The sequence below is a fragment of the Lethenteron reissneri genome, chromosome 5, assembly GCF_015708825.2.
Source record: "Lethenteron reissneri isolate LAM-NWPU_2019-01 chromosome 5, ASM1570882v1, whole genome shotgun sequence".
NCBI classification, from domain to species: Eukaryota; Metazoa; Chordata; class Hyperoartia; order Petromyzontiformes; family Petromyzontidae; genus Lethenteron; species Lethenteron reissneri.
The window spans coordinates 10993290-11015699 of NC_083783.1; the positions used below are offsets into that span (position 1 = coordinate 10993290).

The window sequence follows — 22410 nt, forward strand, 5'->3', positions numbered from 1 at the left end:
AATGGCAGTGGTGGTGGTGATGGTGGTGATGGTGGTGGTGATGGTGGTAATGGTAGTGATGGTGGTGGTGATAGTGGTAATGGTAGTGATGGTGGTGATGGTGGTAGTGGTGATGGTGGTTGTGGTGATGGTGGTGGTGATGGCGGTTGTGGTGATGGTGATGGTGGTAATGGTAGTGATGGTGGTGATGGTGGTAGTGGTGATGGTGGTTGTGGTGATGGTGGTGGTGATGGCGGTTGTGGTGATGGTGATGGTGGTAATGGTAGTGATGGTGGTGGTAATAGTAGTGATAGTGATGGTGGTAATGGCAGTGGTGGTGGTTGTGGTGATGGTGGTGGTGATGGCGGTTGTGGTGATGGTTGTGGTGATGGTAGTGGTAGTGATGGTAGTGGTAGTGATGGTAGTGGTAGTGATGGTCGTTGTGGTAGTGATGGTGGTTGTGGTAGTGATGGTGGTTGTGGTGATGGTGGTTGTGGTGGTGATGGTGGTCCACCCACAGGTTGTGCTCGGAGCACAGTCCCACGCTGGACACAGAAGCGGCGCTGCCGGCCCCAACGACTCGAACCACGGCCTCCAGCTGGTACCCAGCGGCCTGGCGCAGTGCACCCCTGCAGAGCCTGCAGAGTCACTCACAGAGAGTCACCCACAGAGTCACTCACAGAGAGTCACCCACAGACACACCCACAGAGACACCCACAGAGAGACACCAACAGAGTCACGCACACGGCACCGCTCCGGACTCCCCCTAGCGTGAAGCCCGTGACTGGTGACGTCTCCGCGAGCGACGCGCTCCCCACTCTCCGTGTTGGTGCCACCGGCGGCGTTTGTTGCCGACCTGAGACCGTCGACTTCGGAGCTCGGCCCCTCGTTGGAGTCGCCGCGCGACGTCGCCTGGCCGCATGGCGTGCCGTTCGGCTGCGGCGGCGGCGCGGGATCGGAGGCCGGCACGTCCGGGGAGTCATTGCGGCCGGGCCTTCCGACGTCTACAACCTGCGTGGGTGGCCACAGACCGATCGGCGGTCAACACGCGCAAGCGGGGGCGGGCCGCCAGCACGATGGGAGGGAGGGGAGCACGTAGATGTTTAGCGGAGCAGCACTCACGCCGATGGCGCCGTGCGCCTCGCGGTCGCGGAGCGCGTAGAGGAGCACGTGGGCGCAGGCGAGCGCCACGCACACCACGTGGCTCCGGCGGCACAGACACAGGTGCTGGATCGCGAGGCCACAGTCGCCGCCGCCCCCGCCGGTATCGGAGCGCGTCGAGTCCTCTCGCTCAAACACGGCCCCCGCGTCCACCTCCGCCAGCAGCGCCAGCGTGCCTGCTCCCGGCGCGGACGACACCCGCGGAAGGAAGGCTACAGCGGCACCATCGGGAACGCCGTTTTACAAATCAAGGGGAACGGCGGTTGAACGCGATCCACGCGGATGAGAGCGCACGGTCAGAGATCATCCCCCCACTTACCTCCCGATCCGTCCCAAATCTTCAGAGTTCCATCGGAGTGGCTTCGTGAGACATGTGAGACAGAGACAGACGTGCGGTGTTATTGTTCTTGCGAGTGTTGTTATCACCATGCACCGATGCACAATTACACGGGAGGCTACTCCGGTGCGTTTCTCGCGATGTTGACCCGCGTTGCTCGGAGCGAAGTCTGACGTTTTGCTCCACGCGCCGCTGGGAGCTTCTTCCGGAGCCACACTGGCAGCATACCACGTGTGGCGTGCCGGGCACGGAAACATTTTCACGGGTCGAAATGAAGCCCCCAAGGTGAAGCAAAAAGAATATCCAGACAGGCGCGATGCTGTCCCCACAGCTACGCCAACCACCGGTCCCACTGCCGGCTACCCTCGTCACGAGCGCCAACGACCCACGCAGCGAGTGCCGTCATGCTCCCAATCGAGGTGCGGTTAACGGGCGTCTCTACAACAGGTGAGAGTGCAGCAAAATAAATCCAACGTTGTGCTGCACTTCTACGGTCTAGCCGTCTGTGCCACACCCTCCGCCCTCAACCGACCCACACCAGACAAACGCTTGTCACGTGGGGTCAAGCTGACCCCTACGACCTGCACAGTCCGGGGGGGGGCAGGCCCCTCGTCCAGCAGTGGAGTGGCAACGGTCCGTACGTACGTACCGACGTGCGTGTGTGTGCGAGCGTGTTGTACTAGGCGAGCGGTAGTGTAGCGGTAAGCACGCTGCGCTATGAGCCCGGCGACCCGAGTTTGATTCCCGCTCACGCCCACCACCCACTGAAGATTATCTGAATCGGCCCCGCGCCTCCCCTAGGTCGACTCAGCCTCAAACGAGTACCTGGTTGGGGGATTGCTGGCCACCCCACCCCCCTCGTGCGCTCGATAACGCCACTTGCCCCAACAGTCGGTTAAGGCTATGTTGGGCGGTGGGGGGGGAGGTGATCTTTGTCTCTATCTCGAACAAACGGGGTGAAGGAGACCCGATGTCTCGTCTCACCCGGTGAGGATGGCCTCCGCAGATTCCGGCTTCTCCAGGCTGGGCTTGCCCCCACGTAGCGGCCACTGCAAGCGAAAAGAACGGCGCCCGTTTCATTCGGAGGCCTTTCACGAGATCGGTCGCATCTTGCGTCACGTCCAGTTTGGTTTTTGTTTTTTAACGACAGCGTTCCACCACCACCACTCTTGCAAACGAGACTGCACCCCGATCCCTTGAGTTCTCAATGGGGGCAAAAAATTTAAATAAAAACTTTCCACTTGACATTTAAACTCTCACGCACATCGCGTTTGGGTCTGTGACGTTCGCAGCCGCCGCACGGAAGCGGCCAAAACCACGGACGAGCGGGAGGGGAGGGAGGCAGCCAGAAGCGTCGCAACCGACGATTGCCCCAAGCTCTGGGGTCCTATGTCCCCCCCCCCCCCCCACCCCAGTAATCGTGGAGCCCTGGGGCCAACGCTGGGCACGCCGTTGGCACGCTCGCCGGGTTGGGGCGTCTGGCCAGCCCCATCGCCGCGGCGGCTCACCTGCCTGCCGACGCTCCTCTGCCGAGCCTTGGACCCACTGGCACTGCTAAGGGCGGCGAGGAAGTCCGGGGAGCAGGGGCAGCAGTACAGGCAGGCGGTGACATCCGGCCGCTGCAGCCTCAGGGAAGCCGGGCTCTCCAACACAGGGCAGCTGTGGGCAGCGGGGTGGGAGGAGGCAGCGCTTGCGATTAGCGACGTACTCAACACGTCCGTCAACAACACTGCGTGTGCATGTGTGCGCGTGTGTGTGTGCGCATGTGTGCGCGTGTGTGTGTGTGCATGTGTGCGTGTGTGTGCGCGTGTGTGTGTGTGCGGAGTGGATGGAGGCAGCCGCACCGGGGGGGCGGGGGAGGGGGGGGGAGTTAACTGCCACGCCGGGAGGTTGAACCGACCCGCTGGGGTGCTGACCACAGTTGACATTTACAGCCGGAGTTATTTCTCATTTTCGTCTCTTCCCTGAACCTCGTCAACGTCGCCACGGCGTCATCACCGGCCCAAGAGGAGGCCATTGGAAAAGCTCTCTCGCGCGACGGTCGCGATCCCTCGCGTTCAGGGAACGCTCCACACAAGTGGATATCACAGAGCTGCCTCGGGAATCCCTTCCCAGTGACCTTTGGTCGACATCGTGGAGGGGCTGCACTTCACCACCCCGGCCCCCGCCACCAACAGCAGGAGCGTTCATCATGTGACGCACGACAATTATACATCGATTTTTCGTTCTTTTCTCAGAGCTGAAATTTTAGCCAAATCAAAAGTGTAAAACGCTGCACTTGGGAATCGAAGCCAGGCTTTCAGCCCTATGACCCGAGTCTCCACAGCCACATCGGCGCATGTAGCATTGGTTTTTAGTCCATTCATCATTGCAGGCCCAGTGTGTACGATTACGTAACATTGTGTGTCGGTTATACAAATGTGTGTTTGGCTTAGTGCTATATCTGTGCGTGCGCGGGCATGTGTATGAATGTGCGTGCGTACGTACGCGTGTTAATAGTTCTCTGTGCACAACTGTACATATCTGGAAGTGCGTTCGCGTGCATGGTGAGGGGAGTGGTGGCCCACTGCGCTACCAACCCGGCGAACTGAATTGGATTCCCGCTCACGGCCAACACCAGTGACGATTATCGGAACAGGTCCTGGGCCTCCCCTGGGTCGACTCATCCTCAATTGAGTACCTGGTGCGGTGTGTAAACATCGCTACTCGGGAGGCAAAGGCGACCATGCGTGGTGCCGGCCACTCGCCCCCTCGTGTGCCATACCGGCCGACATAGGTGCTGCTCGCTAACAGCACTTGCCCCAAAAGTCTGTTCAGGACTATACGGGATGTTTGTCTTTGTTAATATATATCAGCGTGAGCCAAGTAGATGTTGGGACTGCACATTGTATATGGTTCCCAGCGGCAGACTTTGCAGCAGTGAGCATTGGTGCTGATATTGTGCTGATGAGTCCTAATGAGGACGAAACCGGTCTGCGGTGGTCATCTCTCTGTGTTGCTGCTGCCTTGTCAGCAGGTCACAATTTCCCAAATGTGTCTGACGGTGACCTAAGAGAAGACGGACCACGACTACTGTTGATGGACTTTTTTTATGTCGGCACAGCACACGTTTCTGCCAATTGTTTTGAAAACGGATTGTGTCTCCGTCCCGAGCTGCGCATTCGCCATCAGCGAGAGCTGATCAGCGTAGCGCAAGGAGGGGGGGGGGGGGTTCACCTTTCCTTCTCGAGATCGATCATCAGCAGCTCCTCCTCCAGGAGAACCGCCACCGCAAAGGGTTTCTGCAAATCTGCAACGCAAAGACGAACAACCCCCAGCGCAGCCTCCAGCGGACTGTCGGAGCAAGTGGGCAAGTGGGGTTCGTGAGAGCGGCACCCCGTGAAGACGCGGCACGGCACGCACAGGGGGTGGGCCTTGGCCAGCACCACGCTCGGCCGCGTTTTGTCTCCCCCGAGTGGCGACGTTCACTACACGCCGCACCGGGTACTCATTTTTAGGCTGAGTCGACCCAGCGGTGAGGCCCAAGACTGGTTCAGATAATCGTCACCGGTGTTGACCACGAGCGGTAATAGAAACCCGGGTCGCCGGGTTCGCAGCGCGGCGTGCTCACACAAGTGCACCCACCCACACACAACAAACAACAACAACAACCACCGTTCACCACGGAGCGGCGGTGACGTCACCACAGCGCTTGCTCCGTGCAAGGTGCACTCTGAGGACACGTGAAGTGTTGAAGGAGGTCACAGAACAGACCCAGGTGCCATGGGTCGACTGACCGAGATGACTGGCATATGCACCACCTGTGCTCCCCACTGTGCCAACTCGCTGCGTTTTAGCCGCCCCGTTACACACACGCACGCACAAACACGCGCGCACACACACGCGCACACACACACACGCGCAAACACACACGTGCACACACACACGTGCACACACACGTGGCGACCTCACCGCCAGCGTACGGGGAGTTGCTGAGCATCACAAAGTCCACGATGTCCGAATCCATGTCGGTGGTGTGGACGTTGCTGCCGCAGACGATGAAGATGCTCCTCTGGGCACCGCTGGTCTCTGCCGAGCTCCCCGTGAACACGACCACTGACTCCCTGGTGAACACAATCACCGACTCCCTGGTGAACACGACCACCGACTCCCAGGTGAACACGACCATCAACTCCCCGGTGAACACGACCATCAACTCCCCGGTGAACACGACCATCGACTCCCCGGTGAACACAATCACAGACTCCCCGGTGAACACAATCACAGACTCCCTGGTGAACACGACCATCAACTCCCCGGTGAACACGACCATCAACTCCCCGGTGAACACGACCATCAACTCCCTGGTGAACACAATCACAGACTCCCTGGTGAACACGACCATCAACTCCCCGGTGAACACGACCATCAACTCCCCGGTGAACATGACCATCAACTCCCTGGTGAACACAATCACAGACTCCCTGGTGAACACGACCATCAACTCCCTGGTGAACACGACCATCAACTCCCTGGTGAACACGACCATCAACTCCCTGGTGAACACGACCATCAACTCCCCGGTGAACACGACCATCAACTCCCCGGTGAACACGACCATCAACTCCCTGGTGAACACGACCATCAACTCCCCGGTGAACACGACCATCAACTCCCCGGTGAACACGACCATCAACTCCCTGGTGAACACAATCACAGACTCCCTGGTGAACACGACCATCAACTCCCTGGTGAACACGACCATCAACTCCCTGGTGAACACGACCATCAACTCCCTGGTGAACACGACCACCGACTCCCTGGTGAACACGACCATCAACTCCCCGTGAACACGACCGACCATCAACTCCCCGTGAACACAATCACAGACTCCCTGGTGAACACGACCATCGACTCCCCGTGAACACGACCATCAACTCCCTGGTGAACACAATCATCAACTCCCTGGTGAACACAATCATCAACTCCCTGGTGAACACAATCACCGACTCCCTGGTGAACACGACCATCAACTCCCTGGTGAACACAATCACCGACTCCCCGTGAACACAATCACAGACTTCCTCGTGAACATGACCATCAACTCCCCGTGAACACAATCATCAACTCCCTGGTGAACACAATCACCGACTCCCTGGTGAACACAATCACAGACTTCCTCGTGAACATGACCATCAACTCCCCGTGAACACAATCATCAACTCCCTGGTGAACACAATCACCGACTCCCCGTGAACACAATCACAGACTTCCTCGTGAACATGACCATCAACTCCCCGTGAACACAATCATCAACTCCCCGTGAACACAATCACCAACTCCCTGGTGAACACAATCACCGACTCCCCGCGAACACGAACGTTCGCCTCCCGAACGCTCGTTAGGCAAAGCGGCCGCGATCGGCTGCCATGGAACCGCGAGTGCGATCCACACACGGAGACTCGGCCTCGAAGCGCTCCTCTGGCGATGATTTGTTGATGAAGCAGCCACGTCCACGCAGGCAGTTACACGCGCGGTATTGAGCCGGCGCACCTGAGCTGGAGCCAAGCCCGAGCCGAGCCGCGGCTACAATGAGAGACTCCGGGTGTGGTGGCCCACACTCACCCAGACGCACAGCTCCTGTGGTCAACCTTCATGATAGGGCCGCTCCACTCGGCATCTTGATGGAAGGGAGACACACGAAGCAACGGCCAGTTCACTCACTCCCCTGTAGCGACTTAGACAGACGCACAACACGCAGTGATTTAACACACCGTGATATAACACACCGTGATTTAACACACAGTGTTTTACCACACCGTGATTTAACACAGTGATTTAACACACCGTGTTTTACCACACCGTGATTTAACACACCGTGATTTAACACACCGTGATTTAACACACCATGATTTAACACAGTGATTTAACACACTGTTTTACCACACCGTGATTTAACACACCGTGATTTAACACACCATGATTTAACACAGTGATTTAACACACCGTGTTTTACCACACCGTGATTTAACACAGTGATTTAACACACCATGTTTTACCACACCGTGTTTTACCACACCGTGATTCAACACACCGTGATTCAACACACCGTGATTTAACACAGTGATTTAACACACCGTGTTTTACCACACCGTGATTTAGCACAGTGATTCAACACACCGTGATTCAACACACCGTGATTTAACACAGTGATTTAACACACCGTGTTTAACCACACCGTGATTTAGCACAGTGATTCAACACACCGTGATTCAACACACCGTGATTTAACACAGTGATTTAACACACCGTGATTTAACACACCGTGATTTAACACACCGTGATTTAACACACCGTGATTTAACACACCGTGATTTAACAAACCGTGATTTAACACACCGTGATTTAACACACCGTGATTTAACAAACCGTGATTTAACACACCGTGATTTAACACACCGTGATTTAACACACACATGCACAGTCTAACATGTGGTTTTTCGCGACACACCGGTGGGCTGAAGCAGTAAACTAATTGGCGCGTTGTTTACATGACACACCTTACTGGCTGTGTTGGGTGGTGGAGGGTTACGACACATTTATACTTACGCGATCTAACCCCACAACCTTTATTATGCACAGAGATCCTCCGTGTAGCCTTAACAGACTGTAGGGGCAAGTGCTGTTAGCGAGCACCTATGAAGGCCAGCACGGCACACGAGGGGGTGGGTGGCTAGCACCACGTCCGACCGCCTTTGTCTCCCCAGTAGCAATGTTTACTACACACCGCACCAGATACTCATTTGAGGCGGAATCGACCTCGAGGAGGCCCATGAGCAGTTCAGATAATCGTCACTGGTGTTGGCCATGAGCAGGAATCGAACCCAGGTCGCCGGGTTCATAGCGCAGCGTAGCGCAGTGCGCTAACCGCTACACTACCGCTCCCCACTACTTATTATGAACACACACACATGCACATGTACCCACATGCACATGCACGCAAAGACACCGGGGGTATGTACCATGTGGCATGGTTAGGCAGCCGAGTTTTCTGGGATTCCGCAAGCTCCAGGTGCCAACGGTGCCATCCTCCAACCCGCACACCACCTGCTCCCCATTGCTCTGCCAAGCCATCGAGTGCAGGTCCTGTGGCACAGGTGAACACACGCAGGTGAAACGAACCGCACGCGCTCGTAGAAGGCATCTCGAGTCCACTCCACGCTGGTTTCCGTCTCCACGTTTTGGAGCCAACCTTTCAAATCAATGGTTGTTAACCTGGGGTGCACGCACCCCCTGGATAACGTGAGATGCCCTTTCTGGGGGTACGAGACATACAGAAAGGGTAGCAAATACATCAACATTCTGATTGTGGTAATCAATAAAACTAAATTGGCAGTCTGAGTGTTTAACCAAGTAGAAGATGGTCTCCAGAACAACAACTTAAGAAGCCACCACAACGGTCCCCTCCAGGGCCAGGCGACTCGCCAGATAGATCCTCTAGCTCAGTGCTTCTGAACCTGGAATGTGTGCACCCACTGGGGTTGCGAGATGCTCTCTCTGGGGGTGCGAGACGTGGCCAGAGTTTTTTAGAAGGTAAATCATCAAAAACACAAATTAAGCACGGGCACGTCAGTACAACTACTTTGTTTCATCAAACCTCAGTATTTATTAACATTGTACTTTTTTTACGATTGCAGTAAAGGTTAAGAACCACTCATTTAAATCGACGTGGACAATTTTTGAAATCTGGGAAAGTCCCGAACAGCCAACGCCGCTTTACACCGGATCGTTGTCTTGGCGAGAGTCATCATGATCCCCGCTCGTTACGGATGTACTGAGGGAGGGGACCCATCGGCGCTCTCCGCCTGCGTTGGACGGAGCGTGAAGAGCGCTCCTCTCGAGGCGAGCCCCCACTACCTTGTGTATAACCGGCGCCGTAGAGGGTACCTGGTCACAGTCGTATCTGTAGTGAGGCTTCCGTGACTTGATATCCCACAGCACAATGATCCCGGTCTCATAACCTACGAGAAGCTGAACACGCACCGAGGTTAGCAACGCGGCCGCCGCCGCCGCCGCTGCTACTGCGACTTCTCACAGCCGCCGCCACCGCCGCTCTGGTGTTTGCCTCCCACGCGCACGTCGCTCGGCACGGCAATGCCCGACGTTTCGCTCCCCGCACCGCTTTTGTGGCAGTTTCTTCGGGAAGCGAAAGTGGGCGCTCTGCCCCGTTCGATTCCTGGAAGGAGCCCCCGGCACGTGCCGGCAAAACGTCGGGACACCGTGCCGAAGAGCCAGCGCGGTACGACAGGAAAATGCAACGGAGCGCTATTGAGGGTGGCGACTCCACATTCGGGTCGACAAGTAGGTGTATGTCCAACAACAATGACAACGACACCTTACGTGTGTAACGTAACTAACATCTCTCAGTGTAGAGTTACGCGCGTAGGCCATTCAGTCGCCGGCGTCACGGCCTAAATTCGCCAAGTGTTGAAAATGTCACCCGCGAAAAGATATTCAGTGGCAATAACCACAGCGATCATCGGCCCCCTGCTGTGCACGCACCTCCTGAAAAAGAGCCGTGGGACTCGTCGAGACCTTTCTGGGTAACCAAGCAGAGTGAAGCAAGCGAGGAGCCGGAGGGAGCAACGTCACTCCGATTCAAATGCAAACCCGTTCAACGTCCGACGTGAACTCAACGCTAAAGATCGCGACTCGTCGTTCATCGCATGTGGGGTGATGATCTGGGAGACCCTCCACCACCCGACACGGCCAGAGCCGTTGAGTTGTCGCAAACCAATCTCACGAATCACACGGCACGGCGTTTCGCTGGAAGCTACGCTGAGCCACTTTAGAAGGGGGATCCAGGAAAGTCGGAATAAAATCCATGAAGTAAAATTATGATTGCAATGTTGTTAAATGCTTGTGCACCACGTGACAATTTCGTTTCTCTGGTTGCATAGGATGGCGGAGGGCCTTACAACACAAATCTGGTCGGATCATTACCTGGCCCTAACCCAACACTCGATTAGTCGATGTCATCCATGCGTAACGACGATTACCTTGTCTTCATCGAGAGGATTCTCGCTGATGTGAATCACGTCTCCAGGATGAGAAGGCCTAAAATCAAAGACGATCTTATTAATATGTTATTGTCAACAACAGCCATCATCTACCCACTGCTGGATGAAGATTTCCCCCCCCCACCCCACGCCATCACCATCTCTCACAGTCCCACGATGCCGCCACCACCACCACCACCCTGTGGCGTGTATGCCGAGCGACGCGCGTATCACTCCGCCACAGCCACTTCGGGCGAACGACGACGAGCCCGCGAGCGGACGTCGTACTCACCCCGCGGCGTCGTTCCACATGATGCTGTACTGGGACTGCGCGAAGCTCTCCACGGCGACCACGTGCACGTTGCCCTTGGCTGTGCCCACGTACAGCCACTTGCTCCGGAACGGCAGGTGGCTGCTCGTGATGCTGAAACGCAACGACGCGGACGCGGCCGCTGTCAGGGTCGTGCGGGCGAGCTTCCAAGTGAATCCATGGTCGTTGAAAATAAATCTCTCGAGTGGCCTCGGGTAGGCTCTCTCCCGGAAACGAGGGGACGAGCCGCGTATGACGCGATGGGTCCAGCGGGAGCGCGTTCGCCGCTCGTTGCAGAGGGTATGAGGTGCGACTCTGGCAGGCTGCCCCGGTCAATTGCCCCTTAAAGTGCCCAACGGCCATCTTTGCTACGCAGTGGACGTTACAAAGATCCCGTGACCGTCGTTCTGAGTAGGCCATTGCTTGTCGGGGCGTCAGGGTCCACGTATTTTTCCGAATTAGAAAATGACACCACAAATTACTCAGTTGTGATTTAGATAAAGATTCCCCCGTATAACCTTAACAGACTGTTGGGGCGAGTGCTGTTAGTAACCACCTATGAAGGCCAGCATGGCACACGAGGGGGTGTGGGTGGCCAACACCATTCCCCAGTGGCGATGTTTACACATCGCACCAGGTACTCATTTTAGGGCCGAGTCGACCTGGGGGAGGCCCAGGACTGGTTCAGATAATCGTCACCGGTGTTGACCATGAGCGGGAATCAAACTCGGGTCACCAGGTTCGTTGCACAGCGCGCTAACCGCTCCACGACACGCATTAGCAGCAGCAATCATTGCCTCAGAACTGGCAGAATAATTCCCGATTGTAGGGCCTGGTGCCAAGTCATCATGTGCTGCCACTGGGGGTACCCTTAGAAATGTTTAAACTATAAAAAACTATAAACTGTTCTTTATTTTACCCGGTAAGGCCCTACTGGTCTATGTAGCTCTGTTTCAGAAGCGACTGGGCTCTCACAAATGACAGCTCAATGAGGTGGCTCACCATCGCGTGGACATTTATAGCAGCCAAATGTTCTAAACGCGTCACGTTGATTCTAATTGTGGAGGGGGAAAACCGGAGGATCCGGAGAAAAAGGGCAGAACACGCAAACTTCAAATATACAGCAGGCATCAGGGTCGGGATCGAACCCACGATCCCCTGTACACCAGGCGAGGTAGTCAACATCTCACCACCGTTTGAGATGCGATGTAAGTTGCTCTGAGGACACCACAGCACGTGCCATGCCCCGGCCTTCATAGGTGCCCGCCAACAGGACTTGTCCCGATAGTCTGTTTAGAGGCTACCTGGGGTATCGTTGTCCGTGTTACCCGTCGGTGTTGAGCCTCACCTTGCCTTGGGCTCCAGCGTGATCGAGTGGACCAGGACCGGATTGTGTTGTCGCAGACTCCACATGTGCAGCTTGTCATCGGAACACACGCTAACCAGCACTCCCTGAGACACACAACACAGATCCCCCGTATAGCCTTCACAGACTGTTGGGGCAAGTGCTGTTAGCGAGCAGCACCTATGAAGGCCGGCACGGCACACGAGGGGGTGGGTGGCCACACAAACACAGCCACTGCACACAGAGATACATTACACATACTATATATATTACACACACATAGTAGATACAGATGCACAGATACACGTATAGACTCGTATAATAGTGTACAGCCGTTGTGGATGGCCGGATTTAGACTTGCCGCGGATGGCAAACAAACACAATGGGCGTGGCTCCGTCGGTACGCGGGGCAGGTGCTCGCAGCGACGTCCTCGCCGTATGCTGGGATCCCCCACAGCCCCTCCCCTCAGGGGGGAGAGGGCTATTTAAGGCGGTGAGCCGAAGGGCTCGGGGTCTAGTGTGTTAACCAGTGAAGAAAGAAGACCAGCTAGACCGGCCCTGGAACTCTCTGGGATCGCTGTCCTTTTAAGGACCGACCAGGCAAGCCAGCGGCGTGGCCCCCAGTGCCCAGAACCGACGCTCTTCTAAGAGCGGGGTCTGGGTATTCGGGGTGCCGTAACCTAGGTGTAAGCTAGCTGTGAGCTGTTGTGTTCCGTAGCTAGACGGGTGAAGGGGCCGATACCCCTTCAGTTACTGCAAGCTTCCGAGTTACGTGCTGGTGTTAATAAATAAGCGTGTGCCTCCAACTACGTGTCAAGTCTCCCTGGAACCATACTACAATAGCAGAGATACACACTCCCACAGATGCACACACAGATACAAAGACAAAGATCTCCCGTATAGCCTTACCCAAACTGTTGGGGCAAGTGCTGTTAACGAGCACCTCTTGAAGGCTAGAACGGTACACGAGGGGGTAAGTGGCCAGCACCACGCCCGGCCGCCTTTGTCTCCCCATTGGCGATGTTTACACACCGCACCAGGTACTCATTTGAGGCCGAGTCGACCTAGGGGAGGCCCAAGACCGGTTCAGATAATCGTCACTGATTTTGGCCGTGAGCGGGAATCGAACTCGGGTCGCCAGGTAAGTGCAGCGTAGCGCTAACCACTACTCTAGCGCTGCCCCAACACACAGATACAAATACAGTCACATGATGTACACACAGATACAAACACAGCCACATGGTGTACACACACAGATACAAACACAGCCACATGGTGTACACACACAGATACAAACACAGCCACATGGTGTACACACACAGATACAAACACAGACACATGGTGTACCCGCGGGACCAGGAGTTTAACCTTGCGCCCTGCGAATGGTCGCACCGTTCATGAACCGCCGGTCCGAGCCGGATCCTGATGCGGCCGAGCGAGGCCGGCTCTCGACGGTTTGGTTTTCTGGCTCGGCACGGCAAAAAGAACAGGTCGGTGGAAAAAAAATAAACACCCGACCCGTAGTAGGCAGTACCGGCTTATCCTAGTAGCAAAAGTAGCTACATATGCAACAGGCCCCGCACTAGCTTCATCCGCCACTGGGAGTAGGGCGAGGGTGCCGCGCGGGCACGGCTCGGCACGGCTCGGATGCGGCAGAGGGGCTCACCTCGTTGACGAGGAAGTGCAGCTGAAGGACCCCGGCCTGCGACTCGTGCTCGCAGAACCTCTCCACGCCTGGTTGGCCGAAGCTGAGTAAGCGGTTAAGGCGGCAAGCATCATGATCAGCAGCAGCATCATGATCAGCAGCAGCATCATAAGAAGCAGCATCACCATCATCAGCACCATCAGTAGCAGCATCATCATAATCGGTATGGCGGTGATGCAGCCTAGCGGTTGCAGAGCGTCCCAGTGGGTGTGAAGGATGAATGGCGAGAGTCGGCTGTCGTATAATGCCGTCATGGTCAACTGATTTTCTTTTTCTCCACCACTCGGTGGTGGATGGCTTCCAGCTCTGGCTAACATTACACCCATGCGGCCTGCCTCCCACCCCGACCCTGCCCCTCGCAATAAGCCTCTCACCCTCACAGAGACCCGTTGTGAAGCGTTTCGCTGGTGAAAGCCTCCGTATGAAATGAGCGACCAAGAGGCGGAGGGGTTTGTCGTTTTTGTTCAGAACAGCGCCGATCTCCCTTTGTGAACAGAAGAACCATGGACCGCTCTTGATTCCACGCTCGAGGGATTTCGTTCCTGCACCTGGCGCGAGACGTGAAGGACGAGCTGGTGGCGGTGATCGACCTCTCTCGGGACGATGCTCAACAAGTTGCCAAGGACAGGAAGAAGTGGAGGGGAACTCATTGTGGCTTTACATTCCATAGAGGATGAATAGGATTCACCATCGAACTAATAAAAGTTGAGTGAATGTTGTCGCAACTGCTGGTCCCCGCTTCCTTTGATGGTGTCCAGAATCATCCCGTCTGGTCCGGGAGGCTTCTTCCCCCATTGTATCCCTCTGTCGAAGGGCAGAGTTGACGACTTATACACATCTCACGTCTGCAGCCTTCCTTCTCCTCTCCCGAGTCCGTGTGGGTCGCTCCCAGGGTTCCCAGTTTTCTGGTTGCGTTCGCTTTGTTGGGCGTCATCGGTTTTGTTCATCCCTTCATCTATTTTCAGTCTGTTCGTCAAGTGATGCGGCCATGGTTGTTTCGCGCGTTGCCGACCGGCTCCCCGATTCCGGTAGTGGGCGATGCACACGGTACCGACACTCGTGGAATGCCTCGCGCACGGCGCGACTGCGATCGTAGCGAAGAGTCGTCATGGACGCCCTTGGAATAGCAGAGACGGGCAGCTCTTCGGGCACCTTCCCGCCGAAATAAACCGAATCCAATCTTTGGGTCTACGCATCGCGAGAACCAACAGCAACACCGGCCCCGACCGGCAGACGGCGAACGCCCGCTCGCAGGCCAGGGCGGCGCGGCCACCTGGTGCCCGTGCCGCTCCGTGCGCACCACGAGGCCTCCTGCCAATCCACCGCCGGGACAAGGATCTTCCAAATGCCACGTCGCTCACGAGGGTCGCTCCTCCACGCTCCGCCACGCGGGTCAACGCGGGGCACCCAGGGCCCGTTCTGAGACTGCTCGCGACCGACGTCGGCCGCGGCCGGAATGGGACTCGAGGCACCGGGCTCTCAAGTGCGGAGCGACTCGGGCTGCCGCCTCCAGCGCCCCCCCCCCCCCCCCGCCAGCCACGCGGCTCTTTGGTAGAGCGAGAGAGCAGCTCGCAATCGGAAGGTCACGAGATAAAGTCCCAGTTGCGGGAGTTAACTAAGCCCATCATACATCCCGGGGTCAATAAACGTAGTACCACTTTGTGGGAAAGTCAACAGCGGTAGTCAGGCTATAAGTTGGCCACCCAACCACAAGAATTTGGAATTTGCTCAATTGAGCAAGAAATCTCATGGACGCCTCTGCTTTGCGCCATGACCCCGTCTCACACCCCCCCCCCCTCTCTCTCCCCCCTCACCTCAACCGCGGAGTCAGGTAGCCACCCTGCCTGTGTTAAATGTTGGTCATTCTTCTTTCGTAATGCACGGTGACATTTGCAACGTTATCTGTGTGGATATCGAGGATACCGAGGCATTTGGTAGCCTCTGTGGAGGCTGGGTGGACGTCCGTGAAATTGCCGACGAATCGGTAGTGCGGTGGACAGGGTGGGGTCACGCGACCCGCGGTGTGGGTGCCGTGGGCAGGGGTGGGGTCACGCGACCCGCGGTGTGTGTGCAGGCCCTGGTGTTGGCGCGTGCGAGGATACACGCAGAGCGAGCCGGAGCGAGTGCCCACCGCGAGCAGCCGCTGCACCGGGTCGTACGCCACGCACGACAGGTGGCATGGGAAGCCGCTGCGCAGCGTCTGTGGGGAGCCGTGGCAAAAACCGTGAGCGCGGCGGCGCCGGCGATCGCTGACGATCGTGGTGGTGGTGGTGCTCACTGTGTCATGGCGACTGTTAGTGCAAGCAATTTCCCGAGCTCTGCGGTCCTCAATATATTAAGATGGTTTTCAGCCACTTAATGAGTGTTCACATGTGGGAGGAAAGCAGAGCACCGAGAGAATTCCCGCACGTGCGAGGGGACGACACTCTCTCCCACACATTGACAGTCCCCTGTGTCGACCGAGCCTCAAATGAGTACCTGGTGCGGTGTGTAAACATCGCGGCCGGGCGTGGTGCAGGCCACCCACCCCCTCGTGCATGCCGTGCCCCCCTTTACAAGTGCTAACCGCCAACAGCACTCTCGCCGAAGGTCTGTTGAGGCTACACGGGGGATCTTAGTTCATAACGACGGTGAGGATGGTGCCGCTCTGCAGTTGGGCGCGTGAGTCAGCGATTGCGGACCGGGACCTTTATCTTTGGCTCACGAGAAAAAAGCAAACAAACCAGAGATTATGTCATTTATATGCAAAAGCATGAGCACTCGTGCATTTCTGAGTGCAGGAAGAGCTGATCTTATTTTTAAATGCCCACGGTTATCACGATTTACAGTTGTATTGCTCATGTGTGGCCGGGTTCAAGTGTTTGGAGACCATAAATCACACACGGCCATTTCTCACTCTAGGGCTGTTCGTGTCTCTGTCCCTCTGCTGCTGCTGTTTACTCGGCAAACATGGAACAACGGACCCCTTAAATCATGGCGCATGCCATAAACCAAAACACGATCGTCGATAGAGCTGATTTCGCGCACCTACCACTCACTCGCACACGCACACGGATAACGCACAGAGATCGTCGAGGACCCGACGCCTTCCCTTTGGCACGATCACGTTTGTGCCTGCCGCCTATTTTAAAAGGGGGCCTAGCAATATATTTGAATTTCGATTTAAAGCTTTCGTGACTGCAGGGATTCATCTTCTTGTTTCTTTCGGTAAAGTCACGTAGAAGGGAAGTAATAAAATAATAAAAATAAAACATAATAAAACAATTCTCACGACGTTTCGGCTACAACGCAAGCAGCCGTCTTCAGGTGAAGAATGAGACACTACCAAACTAGGAGCTTATATATAAGCTGCATTGGGGGTTGAAGAGCGCCTTAACAAAAAGAATGTGCATGTGAAGAGGGATTTAGCATATTCATGGAAAATGCGTAGGCGTTGGGCGGGGGGGTGTCAAAGTCATATTATGCCCATGCATTATGCAGGATCAGCAGCAACCAAGGGGGGTGCAGGGATTAGCAGTAACAAAGGAAAGGAATGTTAATGATATGTAGCTGCAGTTACTCAACAACCACGTAGAAAACTAAAGTATAAACTACATAAAAAACTAAAGTATAAACTGCATCGCACCATCAGTATACTTACTATACTCTATAATAAGCTGAGTTACTAACAGCAAGTAATACATTACAATTTTACCTCGTAAAAATTATATAATATGCTTCCATCTAAACCTTATTCTCTTACATCACACGAGCATATACCGTACTATATACTGCCATAGATAAACCCAACATTAAATTATATACTGTATTGCTGTAAACCAACCTATATCTTATACATTTAATATCACACTATGTATTATTCTACACACCCTAATGTGTATCGAAATGGTTTATTACGTCCTTCCAATGATTGCTGAGCCAGAATCCATCTTCTCGGTTAAAGTTGTCTCTGTGTTTGTATATGTGGATCGCCTCATGAACGAATCTCTCATGATAGCCAGATGGCTTGCAGAGAACCTCTGTCTTGGAGAAGTCAATATCATGTGAGCCCACTGAGTTGTAACAGTGATCTGCCACGGCTGAGGTGTTAGTCCTACCGTGTTTCAGGTCAGCTTTATGTTCACGGATGCGGTCCGAGACATGTCGTTTGGTTTCCCCAATGTAACTGCTACCACAGAGGCAACTTAGTTTGTAGACGCCAGGGTACTGTATGTCTGGAACCACATCTTTTACAGACGGTACCAGATCACGGATTTTATGTACTGTGTTGAATCGGACCTGGATCTTGTGTTTAATCACCCCCCTTGGTTGCTGCTGATCCTGCATAATGCATGGGCATAATATGACTTTGACACCCCCCCGCCCAACGCCTACGCATTTTCCATGAATATGCTAAATCCCTCTTCACATGCACATTCTTTTTGTTAAGGCGCTCTTCAACCCCCAATGCAGCTTATATATAAGCTCCTAGTTTGGTAGTGTCTCATTCTTCACCTGAAGACGGCTGCTTGCGTTGTAGCCGAAACGTCGTGAGAATTGTTTTATTATGTTTTATTTTTATTATTTTATTACTTCCCTTCTACGTGACTTTACCGAAAGAAACAAGAAGAAAAAATATATTTGAAGCCCACAAAGTACCGCAGTCGATCGATGGAGCGTCTCGCATCTCCGCTGAGCTCATCCCGCGCGATTAGTCGCACAGAAGCCATTGCTGCAGGCGCCATCTTCATCGTCATCATCATTGTCATCACCGTTGGCTTTTATCGCGCTTTGTCTGCATTCTATGTATGGTGCGAGTGCAGTTGTTAATGTTGTATGGTTGGACTTCTTTCGCACTGTACGTAGCCATACACGAGCTACTGTATTTATATTTATATTGGAGACCCAGACCCAGGACTCGAACCCAGCTTCCCAGCAGCGCTGTCTCAGTGGTCCTGACATGACCATTGAGCCATCTGAGAGAGAGCAAGACACACCCAGACCCAGGGCTCGAACCCAGGTTCTCAGCAGTGTTGTCTTAGTGGTCCTGACATGACCATTATGAACTCCTGTAAGGTGCACATTTCACAGCACCGAAATCGCTCGGCTTGTAATAGCTGCCCCCCGGATGAGGCAGCTGAATGTTTATAGAAAGTGACGCGGGCCCCGTGAGCGGAGCGAATCGCTCGCACGTCGCTTGCAGTAATAACCACGCAGCTCGTCACGAGCATCGGCGGCCCAACAGGTCGGCGTCGGTTTTCCTTACGAAGGTCTGTTTTAACAGGTTACCGTGGCAGCCCACTTAAATATAGGTCCGGTGACATTTAACAACATTAACATTTAATTATATGCCTCGGGTTTCGGCGTCAGGTTTGTTCATAATGGGCCATGTCACCGTCGACTGGGCTAAGAGCATCCACATTCGCCGACTCCACGGGGGAAACGAAGCTGGTGTCCAACTTCCTGGGACCGACCAAAGGTGACTCTCGGCGTTACTTGATTGGTGGCTCCGACGCGGCCATTGTGACACCTCCCCCACCCTCTCCCAGATCACTTCAATGGAATTTCAGTGAGGAGTCATCGGATTCATCTTGCCAGTCCACCATCAACACCACAACCACCGCCACCATCAACACCACCACCACAAACACCATCAACACCATCTTCGCCACCACCACCATCAAGACCACCACTACAACCACCATCAACACCATCAACCTCTATTATGGACCATCACCACCATCAACAACCACCACCCCAACCATCGTCACCACCACCACAACCACTGCTACCATCAAAACCATCTTCACCACCATCAACACCACAACCATAATCACCACCACCATCGTCACCTCCACCAACACCACAACCACAATCACCACCATCGTCACCACCACCGCCACCACCAAGACCGCCGCCACCACCACAACCACTGCCACCATCAACACCATCATCGCCATTGCCAACCCCGTCGCCAACACCATCAACACCACCATCATCACCACTCCAGAGCTAATGGAACGAAGAGTAGTAGTATTTTGTGGAAAATCAACATTGCTTTTCTTCTGCATGTAACTGGCCCCTGCCGTGGTAATGTGTAATTTTCTCCCCTACGCAGGTTAGGGGCGTGAGCCCCTAACCGCAACCTGCCCCGGAGTCGTGAATTGCGCCACAACATTTGTGCACCAATCTCAACGCAGCAGCATCACCAGAATAATTTGTGGGATTTAATAAAACTAACTGACACTGGCAATCGAACCGATTTCACCGCTCCATCTCCTCTAAAATGCGTTCCACTCCCTTGGCTGTCTCCCCGTCAATTATTATTCATCACTTCCAGTCCAAACACTTTTAATTACACTTTAAATCATCAAACTCAGCACATTCCACAAAAACACTGTAGCCTTGAAACGGAATATATATATTTTCCTAAACTAAATTATGTTTTATTTTACCAGGTAAGGCTCACGGACATATCTAGCTCCTTTTCAGAAGCGACCTGGCAATCACAAATGATAGCTCAACGAGGTGGGTCACCATCGCGTAGACATTTACAGCCGCCAAATACTCTAACGCAGAGAAATCCACGCGACCGCGGGAAGAGAGACACGCAAACTCCATAAATATACAGCAGCAGCAGGCGTCAGGGTCGGGATTGAACCCGCGACCTCCTGTGTACCAGACGAGGTAGGTAACATCTCGCTAGCATGGCGCCCATCAATATTAGACATTCATGTGTCACGTGTTGTGGCAATGGCCCTGCGAAAACGCCCCACTGCCCACGCAGTACAAACCAATTACTATTATTATTACACGCTTTTATTTAACTCACTCCGTCTGTTGTATCCTCAAAAAAAAAAATCTTGTAACTAAATTTTTACCCACTTTCCAATGTGCTAACTTGAAATACCTATGTCATACTGATGACAATACTATATTCTATCATAAAAAATCCAAAAATATATTTGTAAACATTTTGCACGCTTTTATTTATCCTAAAATCTTGTAACTCAATTTCAACCGTATTCTCAATGTCGTATCGACTGCAAACTTGGTATAGGTATGTCATACTGATGACAATACTATATTCTAAAATTGAAAATAAAAAATAAATATTTTTAAACAATCTTTTTTACGGCTCTAATTGTTGACGCTCAACTCACGTTGCCTGTCAATCACCACGGTCCCTTACGTCACGACCAGCCTCGGGGAGCCACGCCGAGGGGCGGGGGATGTGGAAGAAGGGGAGGGGCGATGGGGGAAGGAGGCAGGGGGAGGGGCAGCTCGGACAGTAAATTTCATTAAAGCGTATTTTTAAAAGTATTTTTAAATATTTTACTTGTTTAAATTCACCATATCATATCATTAAGGCAAATGCATGCGCCTACGTGAGTAGTCATAAATGGGTAACATTTACATTAATTACACAAACATATCCCTCTTCAAACAAGGGTGGCGCGGTGCTCATCCCCACTGACAGACAGTGGTGGAAATTCCTCATTCCTATGGCGGTCGCCACTCTTCACGTAGAACAACTGGAACTTCGCCCGAAAATACTGGTTGATGTAATTAATTACCAGCGAAACGTCGTACTACTCAAATTGTAATTGTTGTGGATTCACTCTCCAACACGCCGCTGGGCTGAAGTAGTAAACTAATTGGCGCGTTGTTCTCACGTGACAAACCCTAATGGCTGTGTCGGGTGGTGGAGGGTTACGACACATTAACTCTTACACGATCTAACCCCACACCCTTCATTATGAAGAACAACTGCTGTCGACTTGCCACAGCGCAGTGATAAAGTTGCCAATCGCCCTTCGGTAGCCATGGTGGGGTTGAAATAATCGCACGCGCTGCATGCCTGTGTGCATACACATCATGCATTTTGACGAATATACAAGCATTGTTAAGCTCTCAATAAGGATTTGGACAATCATCTTAATGCAGGACGCTCCTGAAAATACATCTTTAGACTTTAGTGAGTTAGTGAGGCTTTCCTGCATAAAAAAGGGGTTAAGGTGCCGCCCTGCAATGTCTTGCTCACGCCACTGCTGGCAGAAGGGTCTGCACTGAAGGGAGCCCTTTAGAGATCCCCTCTGGAGGGTATTTGGCCTCCTCTTCCACGCCGGGCGGAGAATTGGTCAGGGCGGATATGTGACGGTCGCATTGCTTTGCAACAATTGGGAGGTCGGTTTCGTCTGCTGGAATGTTGCTAACCGTCCACAGCGAACACGCCTCCACACATGTCCCCCCCACCCCCTACTGGTGTGTCCGCACGGCAACACAGCTCTTGCCCAACTTGTCTACATTGCTCCACTAAACGTGGCGCCTACACAAGGACCCCAGAGCCCCCCCCCCCGTCTCGTACCCTGGCGATCGTCTGTAGCAGTGCCGGACTAAGCTCGTGCGGGGCCTGTAGCTCACGTTGTTATAAAGGGGCCCTAAATATATTTTTAAAAACGTAAATATTAAAACACATACATGTTTAACTTGCATAGTAAAGTAATTTTATTTTTTATTTGCTATGCAGCCAGATAATACGACAAATCGCTAACC

At 53.8% G+C, this 22410-nt stretch overlaps 1 protein-coding gene across 1 annotated transcript in view; it reads right to left on the reverse strand.

The window, feature by feature from the left end:
* The window catches only part of LOC133352621 (syntaxin-binding protein 5-like), a 35025-nt gene that overhangs the window by 11378 nt on the left and 1237 nt on the right, over positions 1–22410 (reverse strand). The window contains 16 exon segments of the mRNA XM_061568380.1: positions 498–617; positions 836–990; positions 1102–1316; positions 1460–1500; positions 2462–2526; positions 2986–3136; positions 4694–4766; positions 5429–5580; positions 7082–7136; positions 8479–8602; positions 9404–9487; positions 10516–10573; positions 10808–10939; positions 12174–12277; positions 13837–13918; positions 15978–16075. Coding sequence (XP_061424364.1) covers positions 498–617; positions 836–990; positions 1102–1316; positions 1460–1500; positions 2462–2526; positions 2986–3136; positions 4694–4766; positions 5429–5580; positions 7082–7136; positions 8479–8602; positions 9404–9487; positions 10516–10573; positions 10808–10939; positions 12174–12277; positions 13837–13918; positions 15978–16075 — 1709 coding nt within the window.